The 17,091-nt window shown below is 49.6% G+C and overlaps 7 protein-coding genes across 7 annotated transcripts; 2 read left to right on the top strand and 5 right to left on the bottom strand.

Annotated features, from left to right (window-relative positions):
• Positions 1-3,013: 3,013 nt before the first annotated feature.
• Positions 3,014-3,391, top strand: HO173_011898 (uncharacterized protein; the record flags this gene model as incomplete). The annotated part of the gene is made up of 2 exons (XM_037313772.1): positions 3,014-3,125; positions 3,177-3,391. The coding sequence occupies 2 exons, from the start codon at positions 3,014-3,016 to the stop codon at positions 3,389-3,391; spliced, it is 327 nt and encodes a 108-aa protein (XP_037159287.1).
• Positions 3,392-3,871: 480 nt separating this feature from the next.
• Positions 3,872-8,308, bottom strand: HO173_011897 (uncharacterized protein; the record flags this gene model as incomplete). Its single annotated transcript, XM_037313771.1, has 4 exons — positions 3,872-4,799; positions 4,856-5,080; positions 5,140-5,419; positions 6,970-8,308. The coding sequence occupies 4 exons, from the start codon at positions 8,306-8,308 to the stop codon at positions 3,872-3,874; spliced, it is 2,772 nt and encodes a 923-aa protein (XP_037159286.1).
• Positions 8,309-8,783: 475 nt separating this feature from the next.
• Positions 8,784-9,570, bottom strand: HO173_011896 (uncharacterized protein; the record flags this gene model as incomplete). The annotated part of the gene is made up of 4 exons (XM_037313770.1): positions 8,784-8,936; positions 9,009-9,192; positions 9,302-9,353; positions 9,420-9,570. 4 exons carry the CDS (start codon positions 9,568-9,570, stop codon positions 8,784-8,786), a joined length of 540 nt encoding a protein of 179 aa, XP_037159285.1.
• A 1,465-nt stretch (positions 9,571-11,035) lies between these two features.
• HO173_011895 (uncharacterized protein) lies at positions 11,036-12,698 on the bottom strand (the record flags this gene model as incomplete). Its single annotated transcript, XM_037313769.1, has 2 exons — positions 11,036-11,570; positions 11,983-12,698. The coding sequence occupies 2 exons, from the start codon at positions 12,696-12,698 to the stop codon at positions 11,036-11,038; spliced, it is 1,251 nt and encodes a 416-aa protein (XP_037159284.1).
• Positions 12,699-13,681: 983 nt separating this feature from the next.
• On the bottom strand, positions 13,682-14,159 carry HO173_011894 (uncharacterized protein; the record flags this gene model as incomplete). Its single annotated transcript, XM_037313768.1, has 3 exons — positions 13,682-13,847; positions 13,911-14,077; positions 14,130-14,159. 3 exons carry the CDS (start codon positions 14,157-14,159, stop codon positions 13,682-13,684), a joined length of 363 nt encoding a protein of 120 aa, XP_037159283.1.
• A 291-nt stretch (positions 14,160-14,450) lies between these two features.
• HO173_011893 (uncharacterized protein) lies at positions 14,451-15,537 on the top strand (the record flags this gene model as incomplete). Its single annotated transcript, XM_037313767.1, has 3 exons — positions 14,451-14,540; positions 14,595-15,295; positions 15,351-15,537. 3 exons carry the CDS (start codon positions 14,451-14,453, stop codon positions 15,535-15,537), a joined length of 978 nt encoding a protein of 325 aa, XP_037159282.1.
• Positions 15,538-15,814: 277 nt separating this feature from the next.
• On the bottom strand, positions 15,815-16,243 carry HO173_011892 (uncharacterized protein; the record flags this gene model as incomplete). The annotated part of the gene is made up of 2 exons (XM_037313766.1): positions 15,815-16,147; positions 16,202-16,243. The coding sequence occupies 2 exons, from the start codon at positions 16,241-16,243 to the stop codon at positions 15,815-15,817; spliced, it is 375 nt and encodes a 124-aa protein (XP_037159281.1).
• Positions 16,244-17,091: the final 848 nt, after the last annotated feature.

Here is a 17,091-nt window from a genome sequence, read left to right as displayed (position 1 = left end):
TTCAGGAAGTCTTCATATATCTATATACAGTTTCCTGGCCAGAGGCAGCAGACCTCTTTGATCCCAGCCATGAACAGACACCTGATCATGTTTCATAGATGCACCTTGCCCTCAAACACTACCACATCACTCTTGCAGCAGTATCGAGACACCAGCTGAGCGTTGGCGACGGAAGCATTGAAAGCCAGAGTGGAGTCTGTGAGATGTTTCACGGTATCGAGATGGAACACGGATTTGAAGCAATGGAACAGCAACCCCCCCCCCCGGAGCTGAAGATCGTTAGCATCGAAGTTGTTCAAAGTGAGCGAAGGCTCCGCGATCGACGCATTGCAGCCATGATGAAGACGCCCTCTTACCATGAGAGAGACCATGTGGCCGAAAATCATTACTGTTAACGACTGTGCAGCCGTGAAACAGGTACGGATAGGATTCATCACTGGTGTACAGCTTGAACACACATTACTTCAGGGCGCTAGAAAGGCCAATGATTCGCGTCCTTGAAGTCACAGATTCGCGCCATCATTCCTTCTCTGCGGAGCTAACGTCAATGTTATACTAAGCCTTTTCTTCTTACAGAAATGTCACCGACGCGCTCTGCTGGATCATTGTACAGCGATCGAATGCCTATAGCACGGTATTTGCTAATCTCGCTAAGAAATTGGAACGTGCAATCGCAGCTTGGTAATTTCAGAGACGCATGATCTACGAGTTGTTTTAGATTGTATTACTTTCCTTTGCCGTACATCCCTATTTCGCAATTCGCTCGTTTCTTTTCTTTTCCAGTAATCAAAAGTAAGGCTGATGACTGAGGCCGTGACTAAGTTTGATCACAGTGCATTAGGCTGCCAATCGTGCTGCCGGTCGTTCTGCTAGACCGATGCCTGCTTTTGCCTCAGAAGGAAGGTCGCAAGGCAAATCATCACAGGTCAAGTTGGAATCTTTTCACCAATAACGGTTATCCAGAGGCCTGCATGCAGTAGTCTTCTCCTTTTTGCTGGTCATACCTTAGCGCCGGTTCTTACACCGCCACGACGGCCCTGTTCTAACCAATCTACTCCCACGGCACCTGTCCCAGAGCGTCCAACTCAACCCTGTTGCACTCATGGTTCCATCGGAGAGGCTTTTGGATCTTGAAAAACCTCCCAAGCATTAATGTATGAAACCCTGAACTTGAAAATTTGTCCAGTCAGTACTGCGGACAGATGCCCGATACGTACTTCAGCCTCTTGCGCCTAGCCAACCTCCGCACGCAGTGCCCACAAATACGACTACGGATCTGCCGTACTTGAAGATCCTGACACTCAGCTCCAAGACGCCCAGCCGTGGCCCGTTTCCATGCGCATACGGTGCAGCTATTGCGCCGCACCTGAAGCTTGACTGTGGCTATTCTTTCTGAAACACCGTCAGCATTGGAGCCTGCAAGCTCGCCAGGGCAAGCTGAAAAACCCCAACCAATGTAGTGCATTCAACGTTGAAGGATCGGGCAAGCTCGGAGAGTACTGCCTAAACAGGTTTGGGACGTCAACCCGACCTGATATAGGCCAGTCAGCTTGTATGAGAGACCAAGTGTAGACCGTACGCTCGGGAAGATGTAAAGGGAGCCGAAGGCCCTGTGCTAGTCTAAGGCTGTAGCCGGCAGTAACCCTCGAAGTGGTTGTCAAGGTGGACTCGAAGGCATCATCTACACATTTGTCGTCTCCCTCACTCGAGATGCAGATTCCGGCATGACATGCTTTGTACTTCTGTGATGGAGAAAACATTCTTCTGAGCATTTGCAACTGTTGGAAGAGCAACCCTGTTCTCGAGGGAAGTGATGAGAGAACAGGGTAACACGTAAGGGGTCCGTTAACCGCAGTCTTGTACATTTCCACTAACAAACTAGTCTCGATCTTCATCGGAGTCGCCTCTTTGTAACGGAATCGCTTTTTTTTCGCGCATCTCGTATCTGATGAAGTCCCGGTCTCAACGAAGCACGTGCTTTTAGCGACCGAAGACAGTGAAAAGAGAGCCATAATCCTGAATCCCATGCATAAAAAGAGTCGTCTCAACGCAAAGGTAGAATCTCACGACAGATTGGAATTCATACATTGTGGACCTAGGTTCTCTTGCACTGATTATTTCATACTAACGTCTAAAGCTTCATTATTCGCTGGGAGTGTCACGTCTGTTCAAGATGTCGGCCCCGATCTTCGTAGTCAACACTGGAAGGGAAGCAGTTACGAAGGCTCAGAATTTCGTCATGGGCGGACAGTCGCGGAGCCGGCATTCAGCATTAGCTTCTTTGCCTGCTTCTCGGAATCAATTTCTCCCCAATATTCCACCGAGGAGGTCCACCTCCTGATTGTTTGTCCCACGGAATACAGATTTGAATTAGACAAGCCTATGCTTACTAACATGATTGAGCACGGCTGGATCCTGAGTATTGGTGATTGTCAAAAGAGACTGAGGCGCTGCGTATAGGATCAGGCAAGCTGCCCAATGGGTCGGTCACATAGACATGGCCCAAATAAGCTTCAAACGGCTATCTTAAACCGGACCGGTCACGCAATATCATGGGGATCGAGCTCGGTCATGTTTGTGGCCACAGAGGCTTATTGCAGAAGCTGTGTGACCACTTTGACTGCGATCGCAAGCGTTGAGCACAGCATTCCCTATCCTCCAGCCACCTGAACCGTCTTCGTCTTTCAGGACTGGTTTCGGTTGCAACATGGTTGTCCGTGTGGGTAAAGTGGTGGCGACTTCGTCGTCAGATAATCGATCTCTGAATTGCTGCCTTCGCGGACGAAGTGCGATTATCGTTGATCTGTTACCGAGACTTATCGTGATCGTGAGCATATCCATGAGATTCTCGCAGTAGGCAACCTACCCTTCAGCTTCACTGTACAAAAGATGGATCAGTCCGCGAGCCTTGCTACCTCTTTTAAGTCTCCAGTGAGAGCATCTGGGGTCTTCGTGCGGTAAGTTCAAAATCACATTTTCGATAAACCAAGACATCTTGCTGCAGTGATCGACCATGGGAAACTGCTGTGGCTCTGAATCACCAAGTAGGATCACCGAGGTGGTGGTATTTGACCCAGAGACGAGACAAGCCGCCAGAGTGCGAATATCACCGAGTGACGATCGTCGTACGCTGAACAGTCGTTCTATGATCAAATCCTTGCTGATGATTGGAACAGTCACAGGGCACCAAAGGAAGACAGTGCCCGCGCACTGGAACGCATACGAGATCTTCTGTGAAAACCCTCAAGCTGAAGCTCCAAACAGAAGGTACGACGTCAAGCCCGATAAGACGCCCAGGCATCCTCAAGTGTGGATCGGAACCGTCAGATTGAGAGACTATTGGAGATCTGAGACGGACAGGGCCTTGTACTTTGGCCAAATACCCAACTAGACGAGCTAGCATGGCCTGTGAGGGGTCGGTAAGCTCAAGTGGTTCCGCTTTGGGTGCGGCACTTACAGTCGAGACCCGCTGCTTGGAGGCGGAAGGGTAAGACAATGCTACCCCAAAACTGTAGATAGGTTTCCCTACTTGTAGGAGGCCCAAGACTTACTGCTTTCATTCCATGCCGAATGTGGAAATGGAACCGGGAACTGTCAAAGAAGAACGGCTGGAAGCCCAAATTGTAAACTTGGTTATCGATATCGGCGAAACATCATGTTTATTACCTCGAAATTGAAAAAAATAGGGGTTCTAATGAATTCAACCACTATCTCGATGTTTGCGTCTTGGGAAATGGACACTCGCGAGGACTCAACGCTGGTCATTGCACTCTTTATGAATTGTACGAGTGATAATGCTGTCCCCTGCGGTACGAGCTGAATTATCCCAAAAGCACCACCCTTAGATAGTCCCCCATTAAAAGTACTACCGTCAACCAGGGTAGAGCCACCAATAGTTGCGACATTGCTCTAGCATTTCATCCACTGTACCGCGAGCCTCGAAGCCATGGTAGCTTTCCAAATGATGCCTGAGACCCAGAGCTGTATCAAAGCGAGCCTTCTCACAGGTGCCATTCTTGCACAGGTAATACGAGGTCGTCGCATACCGCTCCCACCTCGATGAATCCTTGGTTCGGAAACGTCTTCTCTGAACCAGCAATTTAGCGCAATCTTCTAGATCTCTTTGCACACCTTTCTGTTGCAGGTATGCTTCTACAGCTCTTTGAATGTCTTCCAATGTTTTGGCTCCCGGCTGCTTTTTCTCGTGGCTGCGATTCTTTGATCTGTGGGTCTTCCACTCGTCCATGGCTACCTCACCAAGGACCTCACCACCATCGAATCGGTAATAAGGGAACCTTTCCGCTTTATCAAAGTTCGCCAGGTAAGACATGGACTTGTCGGCCAGGGTTGTCAAGGCAGGTCTTTTCAGGGCTGCAATAGCATTCGCGCAGACGTCCCGAAAGTTCCCAATCTTGTTGGAAAACAATCTAAACTTTCCAATACCTGTTCCGATGCTTATGAACGGTCCAATGTTTCGGCTGAGTCCTCCATGAGCCTCCACGACATCATGATAAGCTTCTTCGCTGGGGTTGTTGCACCCAAATCCACCGTCTTTGAATCGCATAGCAGGAAGAGGTTTACCTCTGTGAGCTGGGAAAATCCTGACTGGGCGGAAGTACGCCGGGGCGGCTGCAGTCGCTCGGGCCACTTTGTGCAAAGGTATCGCCGATGGGTGGTGTCTAGGATCTGACTTTAACTTCTCGTATACATCGTCTCGAGCCAAGAGTGGCGGCTCATAGGTACGGAACAGGAAAGGCACATCTCCGCGAGCGTTGCTGTCCGGGTAGGCAACAACGATACTAAAGGCGCTTAGCTGAAATTCCGAAACTAAACGGAATATCTGCATTCGGCGAACCATTGGGACAGCTGCTCCTCGACTTCGTAGTTCAATCTGTACCCAGTGTTGCTATGTCTTCCAGTAGCTTCGTTAATAACACTCTTTAAGGAGTCTGAGCTATACTTGGGCCACAGAATGCCAAACCACGAGCACGGCCTTGGGTGACCGAAAATCTTATCACCCAATATCTTGTACTCATTGATGCAATCATGGACCGTCATGCGGAGACAGAACAACATAATGCTGATAAGACTTGACATCTGTCAGTAAGCTATTGTCCTTCAACGGGTGACATGACTTACCCCCCGGTGCTGGTCCCTGCACCGTAATCAAAGTAATGACATGGCAAGAAAAGAGAATCATTGGACAAGCCACTTGGATTGGTCTCTGTCACGACGGTGGCTTCGAACGATTCGACGTCCTTTGTAAAGCGTGTGCTGAACCCAATTTTTGTGGGCTTGTACAGGCAAGGCGAGAAACTCGACTTGACGACAGGGTCTATGCGCCTTTCCTCAATCCCTACCTTCTCCATGAGCGCTCGAATGATAAGCAGGCTACCATAGCCCCTGATGCCACCACCATCTGTAACAAAATCAGCATATGGTTGATCTTCTTGTTGTATTCTACGCTTACCAAAACTAATAATAGCCTGTCTCATCCACTCTTCCCCTGCCATTCTGATATATATATACCGCCGAACTCAGACAGAAGAGGGAAAGGGAGAGCGATTTCAGAGATGACTCGAGCTGCTCCTTGTATCGTCTCGAGGGCTCGTAGTGAATGCACCACGTGTATTGGGGACAAGGCTCCAGAGCGGTAGGCAGGGCTACAACTGCATCTCCATTTCTAAAAATATATGCCAACAGAAAAAGGGAAGCTATGTCCAACCAATTGCGGTAAAGATACCCAAACGCCCACCGAGAAGGCCGTTACAACCGATACTTCTGGTTCTTCATTTAACAGTGAGCTCTCCTATGAGTTACAACAGCTAGGGCTCGGACAAAAGGACTCGAAGTGGAGCCTTGTTTTTCTGTCAATTCAGCGAATTAGTTTTCAAATGCGATTAAGTCGCCAGACTTGACGACGTAAAAGTGTAAACAGAGCATCTTGGGGAGAGGGGTTTCATCACCATCGGCTTTCGTCCGAAAGATTTAGGTCCTGCATGAAAACAACAGGAAGATTTCACGAGGCAGCTGATCCAATCTGATCCAATCAAAGTCGACCTAGCTTTTAAAGAGCGTCTAGGCTTGCTCTTTCCTGGAAACCTTTGCGTTCATCAGAGAATGGCCGCGGTTCTGCTGCATTGTCCAGTACTCCTGTGAGTTGCAGAGCAAATCAGACACCGTGCCAGCCTCGCGGTACTCGACTCGATATGCAGCTCATTGGCGCCTAGGACTCTTGCTCAGCCTCTCTGTGTTACTCGATGGGCGGTGTCACACCTGTTCAACGCTTCTGTTGGAGATCGATGCCTGATTTTATTATCTGCTTAACATTTGATTTCATTTCAGTACACCAAACTTGTTAGTCATCATGCCTTTGGCACTGGTCTCGTCCACATTCTAGTTGTCTTCGACATGCTGCCTAATAGGTCTGTGGATGCCCTTTTGCCAGCCTGGTCAATGCTACTCAAGAGACCGGGATTGGACATGACCTTACTTGCCTCGGTGTGTGGTTCGAGTCCGAGACGTCCCAACGGATTGGCCATGCCACCACACCTTTTCTGCACGACCTAAGATCGGCGCTCTTGCCACCTGCCGGTACCCGCAGCCAGAGAATGTCCTCGAAAGGCTCAAAAATTTGTTCTAGCACCGAGATGTGTCTCGTATTTAGAGTAGTAATAATCAGTGTTACATGATAATGTCGACTCAGTCTTGTAGATTCTACCAGGACAATGCCCTCTTTCCCAAGCCTTCCGCATGGATAGTTCAAACAAGTAGTCGGAAATCCCGAGAAGTATTGAATGCTGTCGCTCTTGGCCGGTAGTTTCTGTTTTGACAAAAGCCTGAGTTCCAAATAGGAGGGCGTTCTAAGACGTCTTGATGTTGAAAATCATGGTTGACTCTTCATCTCAAGATCCATTGGAGGGACTTTCGCGTGGAGTCTCCCTCGAAACTTGCGCAGCATCCTCTCACGTGTAATACGAAACACTTTTGGGAACCACTGGTCCAGCGCTTCGTCTTCTTGGCTCATAATTTCAAATAGGGCTCTTGCAGATTCAAAGCATAACACCATTCCTGATCCTTGAAAAGATGCAGCGATGTACAGGTCGTTCTCGTCAGGCAACTGTCCAATGAGGGGAAATCCGTCTGAGGAGTAACCCATTATTCCCGTCCAGGCTCTGCGCAGACGGCCTTCCGGATGGTCATGGCCCCAGTTGGAGCCGAATCGCTCAGCTGCGCTGTCTTCGACATATTTGAGTATGACAGCATCAGTTGTGGTGTCATCTGTGGTTCCGAACTCGCAAATGCCCTCGTCTCGCCCTTTCGTGGCACCGCCACCAATCATAATGTTGCCTGCGAACATTGAACCTTGTGGACGTGGTATCATGTATTCGTATCCATCGTCATAGATAAACGAATATGTCGTTGCCAGACCGTCTTTTGGTAGACCTGACCCAGGTCGCTGAGCGGTCATGTGCCCTCTCAGTGGCACAATCACGCCTTGAAGTGGTGGATGCAGATGTGCTGCGTATCCATTCGTTGCCAGAACCACTCTCTCCGCTTCAATGGCACCGCGTGGTGTTTCTACAATCCATCCCCTGTGGCCACTCTCGCACTTTCTAATCCTCAATGCAGGCGTTTCCGTCTGCAAGTTCAGACCCTTCTCCAGGGCTAGAGCCAAGATGCCAATGACAAACTTGTATGCACTCAAACTTCCAGCTTCGTAAGAGACTGCGCCCAGACAGCCTTGTGCCAGGAACTTTTTCTCAGCCTCTTCAGCGTCCCAAAATTTATACTGCGCGACTGGGTCATCGTCACCAAGCACTCTATTGAGCTCTGCCACAGCCTTTTGAGCCTTATTCCACTGGGCCTGATCATAGATCACATCGACGGTGTCCCCTTGCCAACTGTCACACGCGATACCATGCTCTCTAGCAAAAGCATGTACGTTCCTCATGCAATTGTATCCAAACCTCGCTATCTTAACAGCCTCTTCTTCCCCCAGATCTTTGATATTATCCAAGATCTCACGATAGGCGACACACTTCGTGTGCCCGCCATTTCGTCCCGTTGCGCCTGAGCATGCGGTACGGGCTTCGAGCACGAGGACAGAGGGTGGAGAAGGTTGACTGAGGATCCTGTAGGCGAGCGTGGTGCCAGTAATGCCAGAGCCGATGATGAGAGTGTCTACGGTTGTGGGAAGTTCGGGCGTGGTTCTGTTATTGGAAAGACTAGAGGGAGGATCTTGCCAGTATGATACGGTAGGATTTGGGAGTGGTAGCCCAGGACGGATCGAGGCTCGTTCTTCCATACTGGTGAGGAATTGGTGGGGACGGATGGGACCAATTCACCGGCCTCGTTGGCGAATGAAGAAGGCGGGAATTGGTTCTTTGATAGGGCTTTAGGGCTGCAGCCGCGCTTAGCAGAAACATTGATAGCCGCTTTTGGGAATTTCCCACACATTGATTTTGCAATTACCCCACCTATTCTTCCCCCCCCCCCTTTCAACAAAACATCAACGATCTCAGGACTGTTATATTGCTACTAAAGCCTTGCTCCTAATTTTGATTTTGACTTAAAGAGGAGCAAGCAGAGCAGAGACATGTCATTGATGCAGCTAAAGTACCTGAATACCTGGATGCAGTTGCCACTGTCTCTGTGCCGATTTCCTGCTGCAACTCAGCTGTTGATACAATTCCCATCCTCACCCTCCATTGCGCCTCATAGTTTGCATCCCGGTCTATGGCTTTGAGCCAACTCGGTGAGCGGGATTGGTGTATGACGTTCTATTCGTCGTCCTCTTTTCCCTTCTTGCCCTTCTTCTTGCCGACATGGGATGCCTGGCCTTCCTTCTTCTGATGAACGATCAGCCTTGTCCACGACTCTTCTTTGTCCCATTCGAAGCCCGCAAGGACAGGGAGTTCCATCTCGTCGTCGGCCTGCACGGTCAAGATCATCAGCGTCACAATCTCCTCAATTGATTCGTACAAAGAAGCAAAATGTAACCATACCTTCTTCTTGAACTGCTTGTGGATTGCATCTAATGCATCCTTGATGGTCACACCCTTCAGGTTCCGCGCAGTGACCTCAAGCCCTAACGGGAAGTGGAGATCGATCTTCTTGACCGGAGGTTCGGTAAGGAACTTCTTGAGAACCTCTTTCTCATCCAGCGTGGCTGGTGATGTGTTGAGCCGCCTGATCCGGAATGTCAGCATCTATTCGTGCAATCCACACGATGACAATGACAATGACGGTGACGGAGTTACGGCGTCAGGTCTTTCTCTTGGGTGTTGACGTGGCTTACCAGTTCAGCTTCTGCGTCTCCTTTGCTATTAGCAGCTCCTTGCCTTCCTTTTCTATCCATACGTCAGCCGCACATCCATTGCTACTGTTCCAATAACAGCTTCCTCTGCTTGACTTACCCAAGTCAGCAATGTTGTACACTCCAGCTGCACTCGAGCTCGCTCTCCGGTGTCCCTTTACTGGTGCCTTATCGTCAGGAGGAGATGATGACAAGCCAGAGATGGCCGAGTCGACCTTGGTAAGGTCCGAGGGTGCTGCATCGACTGACATGTTCGTTGATGGGAGTGAAGCACGAGTTAGATGTTTCTTTGATGGATGAGATTCGATTGAAGACTTGCAGATGCTGGACCTAGTTGATGGATGAGAGAAGACGATCCGGTACGGGACAGTGATAGGGAGGGAGGCATAGAAGTTGGAGCGGGGTTTGTCTCGTGATCACGATCGAAGGGGTTCGCGCGCTAGTGACCCCACATTTCGCCTACTTTAGGGTTTCCGGGGAAAGCTCTGACGGCCTCTGAGTTATCGGAGGAGGATTTACATCACTGAAAATTTGAGGGTTCAACAAGTCAGTGAGATATCTTGTTCTGCCGACAATTGTCAATCCTGGTCGGTGTGAAGATATTCGCCTGGATGGTCTTTATGGCGGCTCCTCCACGAAGGCAAGCCCAGCAGCTCTTACGTGCATCATTTAATATTCCTGTGCGACTTCGAAATCCAATGTACAGTCCTGTCTGAGTAGCGCCTCTGCACCTCACGAAGTCGAATTTCTTGCATTTCTCAATCCATTCCCGTCGGTACAGTTGCGGCAGTCGACGCAGTCGGTGCAATTGGTACAGTTCCTACACCCGGAACATTTTGTACGATTGGTGCAATTGCGACAGTTGTAGCAGTTTGTACAATTTGTGCAGTTCCGATTGCCATCGCCAGTAGTGTTGGTGCAATTGCGGTTGCCCTCGCCGGAGGAATCTCCGCTACTCGCAGAACTCATCCATCTGCCGAAAGGCCATAGAAGAGACGCTGATGTGGTTGAAAACGCGGAGGAAAGAGGTTGATAGGCGAGGATCTATAAATGTAAGCCAAGGTCTATCTATGATCGATGATGGGAATGCATACGGGTCTACAAGCCGCAAGGCGCACAGCGCTGGGGGATAGTCTGCTTGGAGGAAGGAGCCAACGACTGCCCAAGGGCTTGTGGGTACCAGCAAGAGCAAGCATGATGTATAGCAATCAGCAGCAACGGTTGTTGCGCATTTCGAAGGTGGAGGAGTGGCAAGTCATAGCAGCCCGTACCGCACCTTGTAGGCTGCGCAGCTGAAGGTCTGCCCCCCACTCAACTCGAGGCTCGCCTGCCGCTTTAGCGAGCGCGCTACGGTAGGTAACCAGGGGTGATGCGCGCTCTTCACTCACCCACCGACTCATCCAATCCCCCATGGTTGAACGGATGGAAATACGGACGCTCTCGCGCAGCCTAGATATATAGCATCTCCAAAGAGGGTTGCCGAGGGACGGAACAAAGACCGGGGGGGCGGCCAGGATCTATTCATTTCCATAGGCCGCCAGGTATCCAACTTCCATATCAGAGTTGTGTAAGAGCCTGCCAGGTCAGACAAGCTTACGCATTAGGAAACAAAAGATATGGATTTGGTAAGTCATAGAGCCTAGATATATAGAATCGATACTCCTTATAGAACCGATACTTTAGCGTTACGCGTTCGCAGTCTTAGCTTGAATGGTACTACGTATCGATATGCCCTTCCACTGACTTGCCTACTAAACCTAGCTCTTCCCCACTCAAGTGCTCCTCCATCTCCAGATCGTCATCCCGGTCTGGACCCGCTTTGTATTTCTGCATCCTTTTCGCTGACCCTCGACCATAAGTTTCCTTCAAAACAAGCATTTCATGTCCGTCGTCCCAGCCATAGGAATATGCCCTCAGGTCCTTTGCCTCGAATTTTGCCTCCTTGTCTTTCTTCAAATGTCTAAAGAAGGCTACCTGCCAGTCCACCAAGTCACTAGGCGTGTCTTTGATCTTTTCGTATATGTTTTTGTTTCTCGTCAGTGCCAACAAGGTCACCAGATCGAGGACACCAAGGATGAGCAGCAGTATGATTTCGATGGCAAGGATAAGCCAAACACCAATGTTGGTAGCCGCACGAGAAAGTACGCATCCGGAGACTGAGGCAGTGTGATCGCCATTATCATTGGATCCCCAAGACATAATCATCGCATTCAGGTGAGTTCGAGCATTTGCATGTATCCAGTAGCATTGCCTTGGGAGATTACCATGATAGCACCAAGGATCAGCGGGCCCCAGTTAGTGAGCACAGCGCTGGCGTCGGTATTCGAGAGGATCAGTTCAAGAGTTGTATTACTAATTCGATCTGTCAGTGATGGAAAGGAAAAGGTGCATGGTCCTGGTGTGCGTAGCTCGAAGGGATCTGCGGGCTTGCAACCAAATTGCAGTGCAGATCTGTAAACGAGAATTGAGTGGTATCCGAGTCTCCGGACAGATTTGAGATCATGACTGCCTTGACGTCCCAAGTAGACCCTAGGCTGGAGCTCAATCCCACCAAGTTCGCGAAAGCATTCAGACCATCCGAGTACCCAGGCTGGATGAGGGCGCCTTGGTCAGCTAGTATTGTGTTCGTATAGAGCAAGTCCCGATCAACCAGCTGGGATTACAGCAGTCCCTGATTTGGACGAGTGAGGTTGTTGGTAAAGGCGAGCTTCCCAGCAAGGCTAGGATCTCGGTTGCATTGCCAGCCGCCTAGAATGTCTTCATCCCGAGCGTAGAAGTCCAGACCATTGTTAGCAATCTGCGAGATTCCAATTGTAAGCGTTAGACCCACTCGCGGCCGGCTGAAGTAGCTGATCATCTGAGAGGAGACAGATATGGTAGAACCGGGCCACAAGGGCGTCGGGTAAAAATAGTCTGGTAACGGCGTCTTCTCTGGCCAAACGACCGCATTTGCCTGACTGACAACCACTCCTTTACCAAAAGGACAGTGCCCAGCCAAGGTGTAGTCAAAGACGAAGTAGCTGACAATGAAGCTGGAAAGTACGCTTATCAACCCAGAAAAGAGCATCACGACGCCAAAGGGGCCGCCAGGGAATCGGCGCGTTCTAAACCAATTCAATACAGTGGACGTAAGGGACAGCCACGGTGACAAGTGGTTAAGAGGCACGCCATTATTGTTTACAGCAGCGCCCTTTAGGATGGCTCTTTGATTGATCCTCTTAATGACAAATGACCCAACGAACGGAAGAAGGGTATTGACTATCGTGAAGGCAGTCGTGAAGTACGTCCGCACGTTTCTGGAGTCCGCGTCAAATAGCAGGGCGCTGCCACTCCAGTAGGTACTTGGGGTCGGGGTATCGACGGTCAAGCAAGAGACCATGTTGATTCAATAGTCGTTACCTGCAGTCTGGGTTTGATACGAACGCGCCTTCGCAGGATCGAGCACGCAGAGTAATCAGAAGAAGCTTCGACCGAAGCTCACGACGATTTACGAAGCAAGGGAGGCATATTAAGAGAGTTCGAGCTGCGAGATTTGACAGCGACATCAGTAGACATGCTCGGCAGTCACGTATGGATTCTTCTACGTGTCTGACCAATGACTAGCATGTAAGTATGTAGCGTGTTTGGAGCTGGAAACTAGGCTGGGGTACCCAGGTACCTTAAGTTGCATGCGCCGATCCTGTTGGTGATATTACTGCGAGCGAAGAGGTCATTCTGCTCCACATACGATGCGCAGACCTCCTTATGGATGAGCGACAGAGCACCGCTAACCGTGCCCGCGCCGTTGAGAAATATATCTTTGCTCGTGACTATTGTATCCTGCTTTCTTGCAGCCGAGGCCATTTGTTTTTTGATTTGATCGAGATGGCATTCAGGATCACCCAAGCTCGCGAGACCGTCGCCCGCGCCGCAAGAGCGTAAAGCAGCGCTCACCTTACGCTGGAAGAGGGGTGAGGCCCGAGCAGGATTTTGTCACCTTGGCAGTCTTGGCGGCAAGGAGGGTGTTATAAGTGCAAAGTCCATCGATGAGTAACCATAGCCATCCCATGGATTATTGGCCGAAGACCCCGATTCTCTTCTGAAACACGGGAATACGGCTGTGCTGTGACGCTCGATGTTCAGCCCGACAACTGAGATGCTGAACATTGACAAACTTGGAAGGCCCAATTCCCTTGATTGTAGTCACTATGCTTGTGTAACTTGGAAAGAGCATCCGAAAGGATCCAAACTGCGTGCACTGGGGTAGACGCGTGGTATACTTGGACGTCAAAGCTTCTATGCAGTGCCCTTGAGCAGATCATTGTATCAGAGGTAGAGCAGTCCTCCGTCGTAATGAAGTTTTAACTGTGGGGGGCGAATGTATCATCTCCCTCCTGACTGAATCATCTTCTCGATATGCTCCCGACTGTTCTTGTGCGTAAGCTCCAGAGAGTGCAGCTTTTTGTTGAGATTCGAGATGTTCGACTTTAGCTCCGCTGTTTCTGATAATAACCGCTTCTCTACGTCGGACGTAGGCATGAACACGAACCTGAAAGAAGGAAGGAAGGAACATTAGCATAGAGTGACTGAAGAGATTGAGAGCACGTCGCACATCTTTCCTACTCCCTGGTAGACTTTTGTGTCCTTTGATAATTGCTTGACCTCAGTGGAGGTAAGCTCCAGCATCCGGATGTCTCTTTGCTTGGCTGCTACGGCCGTCTTGACAATGTTGATGTCTCGCTGTGCTGAGAGAGCTTGGGATTCGATTTCTTGAACAAGCTGTGTCAACATCAGCTGGGCCAGGGAGAAATAGTGAAAGGATATGGTGAACCTTCTGTAGAGCTTGATTGGGGATTGACATCTTGTACGACCAATACCGGCCGAATCAGGACAAAGTAGACTCGAAATGGCCGGAGACCTTGGTGAACTGCTTATATTTTGGAGGAAATCTCAATTGGCGTCTCGCTGACCGAGAATCTGAGTTGCACATAAGTTTGGTTAGAGGATCGGCAAGCGCCGGGTATACCCCTTAGCGTACCATTCGGCATCTACCTCAAGTAATAAGTACCGTAATATTTTGGAATCGTGGTCATTTGTCAACATCTAAGATCTACCTTACGTTGCTGTGGCATCAGCAGCTAAGACCTTCAAGATGTCTTCCTGGCTCCCTTCCATCGCATATGGTAACCCAGCTGGTGGCTATTGGGACCCAGTCACCTCCACCATCAATTGGTGCGAAGAAGTCTGCAAACTCCACCAAAATGATTCCAATTGGCCCCACTGACAGCTCCACAAGGACTACTACGCGACCCCATATGCCGCCGAGATAGTTAATACCCTCACGAACCTCCTCTTCGTCTTTTTTGCCTATCGGGGTATTCAATCCTGCCGCAACCATGGCCATGACACCATCTTTCTTGTCAGCTTCATTGGCTATCTACTCGTCGGGACCGGCAGCTTCCTCTTTCACGCAACGCTCAAATATCCCATGCAGCTCGTCGACGAGCTCTCTATGATATACACCACCTGCCTCATGTGTTACGCGACCTTCTCATACTCGCGCTCCCGCCTCTTCTCGCTCTGCTTGGCGCTCTTCCTACTCTCGCTCGCCATCTTCATCACGCTCTATTACCACTACCTTCAAGATCCCGCCTTCCACCAGAATGCCTACGCAATACTCACCGCTGTCGTCCTTACGCGCAGCATGTATGTAATGGAATTGAACTTGCGGCCGAGGTTGAAGCAGAGTGAGAGCGAGTACAAGTTGTTGCACAAAAGGAGTATGACAGCCGATGAAAAGCTAGTCAGTCAAGGGGAGGACAGGAGGGATAGAAAGATCCTGGGCACGATGTGGCTCATGATTGGTTTTGGTCTTACGACATTCCTTGGGGGTTTCTTCATCTGGAGTTTGGATAATGTGTATTGCTCGAAGCTGAGGGTGTGGCGAAGGCACATTGGGCTGCCGTGGGGGGTCCTTTTGGAGGGTCATGGGTGGTGGTACGTATCAGCACTGATTTGCTGAATAGAGCAGTTTGCTAACGCATGATTGTAGGCATCTTATGACCGGCACCGGCGCCTACTTCTACATCACTTGGGGTATCTGGCTGAGGCATTGCTTGAACGGACGGCAGGATGAGTACGACTTGTCGTGGCCGAGGTTTTGGTCTCTGCCAGAAGTTGTTCAGACGAAGAGCGCGAATGGTAGCGCTCGACATGATCTTTCCAAGAAAAAAACTTGACGAAATTTGGATTATAGCAGATAGACATAGACCATCGTAATCCCAAGCGGTTGTTTCCATAAGTATCCAGAAATGTGTGGAACCAGGTGAGTGTGTAAACCCAAGACTGGCCTGTAATCTACATAAAAACTTCTACCGCAGGGTTCCAGTTATCGGGAGAAGATTAGAAGGTCTCTTATCGTCTTAGATGACAGATATCACAACGACGACGTTGAAGACCCCGTCAATTAGTGATGGATTCCACGGATAGGTGCTATTGCGTCTGTTTATTGGGCTTCTACGTTGCTGAACGATCAATATCGGATTTTGATCTCACATCCCAAAATTCCACGAGATGCCTTAAGATTTCTCTGCTTTTGGTAATAGGCAGATCATGTCCTGCGCCGCAAATCAAGAAATTCACTTGGGCAGGTCCCAAGATGCTTTTGACATCATCAGTGAACTCGTCGGAGATGATGACAGGGTCACTGTCGCCTAAGATGACACATCGTAGCATACTAGACCATTGGCTAATACGCCGCCAAGTCTCACATTGCTCACTGAAAGGGCCATAGCGCATAGTCGAAATGTAAGACTTGACAAAGCCATCGTGGTTCTGAACTTGCCATCCCTGTCACAGATTTAGAGCCTCAGCCTTCCGTATAGCTTTTATGACATTGCTTACCACAGCATTCGCGATAGTCACCCCAGGCCGTCTCTTCGACATGATAGTTTGATCACAATCGACCTGTGAGTCAGGTTGTCCTTCCGATGCAGCCATGTCAAAGTCAGCTGGCTCTTGTATTCGGAACCTCCGTTGGCTGTGCTGTCAACGTTCTCATGACAGACCACTCCACAACGCTTTCCGGAAAGAGACCTATTGAGTAAAGCAGTCGGCTGGACGTGCTGAAATGATGTCTCCGGACAAAACCCGAGACGTCTGTTCGCTGCTCTTGGAGCGGGGAGCGTCAGTTGATGCAGTCGATCACCAATATTTCCAGTAAGAAGAATCGCATTCCTTATGGGATTCATCATGTGTTACAAAGATTCTTACTTGTCCCAAGTACACATTTCCACAAATTGATGTGGTACCCTCAAACCCACGAGCATTCCAAAGTCGAAGTCGGTCGTCTCCTTTCATAGTATGGCGCAGATCTGTCCATAGAAGACCATCAAGGGTGGACAGCATACACAATCGGCACAGCAGATGTGCCTCAAACGACAGGCCACGAGTATCTCTTACGCCAAGGTTGCGGTACGGATTTCGATCCTACTCGCTGATTGGAGCATTTGTATGGAATAGAGATCTTAAGGGCAGCGAGTCATCGGTCTTGAAGAATGCTGGATATTTGTTGTCTGCGTTGAAGGAGTTTGTAGCTCGGGCAATGGGCAATAGCAGCATTGCACATCTGTTAGATTGCAGCCATGATTCAGAGTTCGAAAACAGGGTATCTTTACAACCAATAGAAGTGAATATAGACTAAACGGTAACTCACCAGTGTGCGAGTTTGAAAAGACGAGAGCTCTGAAGACTGCCGCTTCTTCTGACAACCTGCCTCTTGGGAGATAGAATGC

This window comes from Letharia columbiana (genome assembly GCF_014066305.1).
Source record: "Letharia columbiana isolate WasteWater2 chromosome Unknown Sc0000070_s0, whole genome shotgun sequence".
NCBI lineage: Eukaryota > Fungi > Ascomycota > Lecanoromycetes > Lecanorales > Parmeliaceae > Letharia > Letharia columbiana.
Note: the sequence above shows the minus strand (reverse complement) of the source record. Positions and strands in the feature narration are given on the sequence as shown.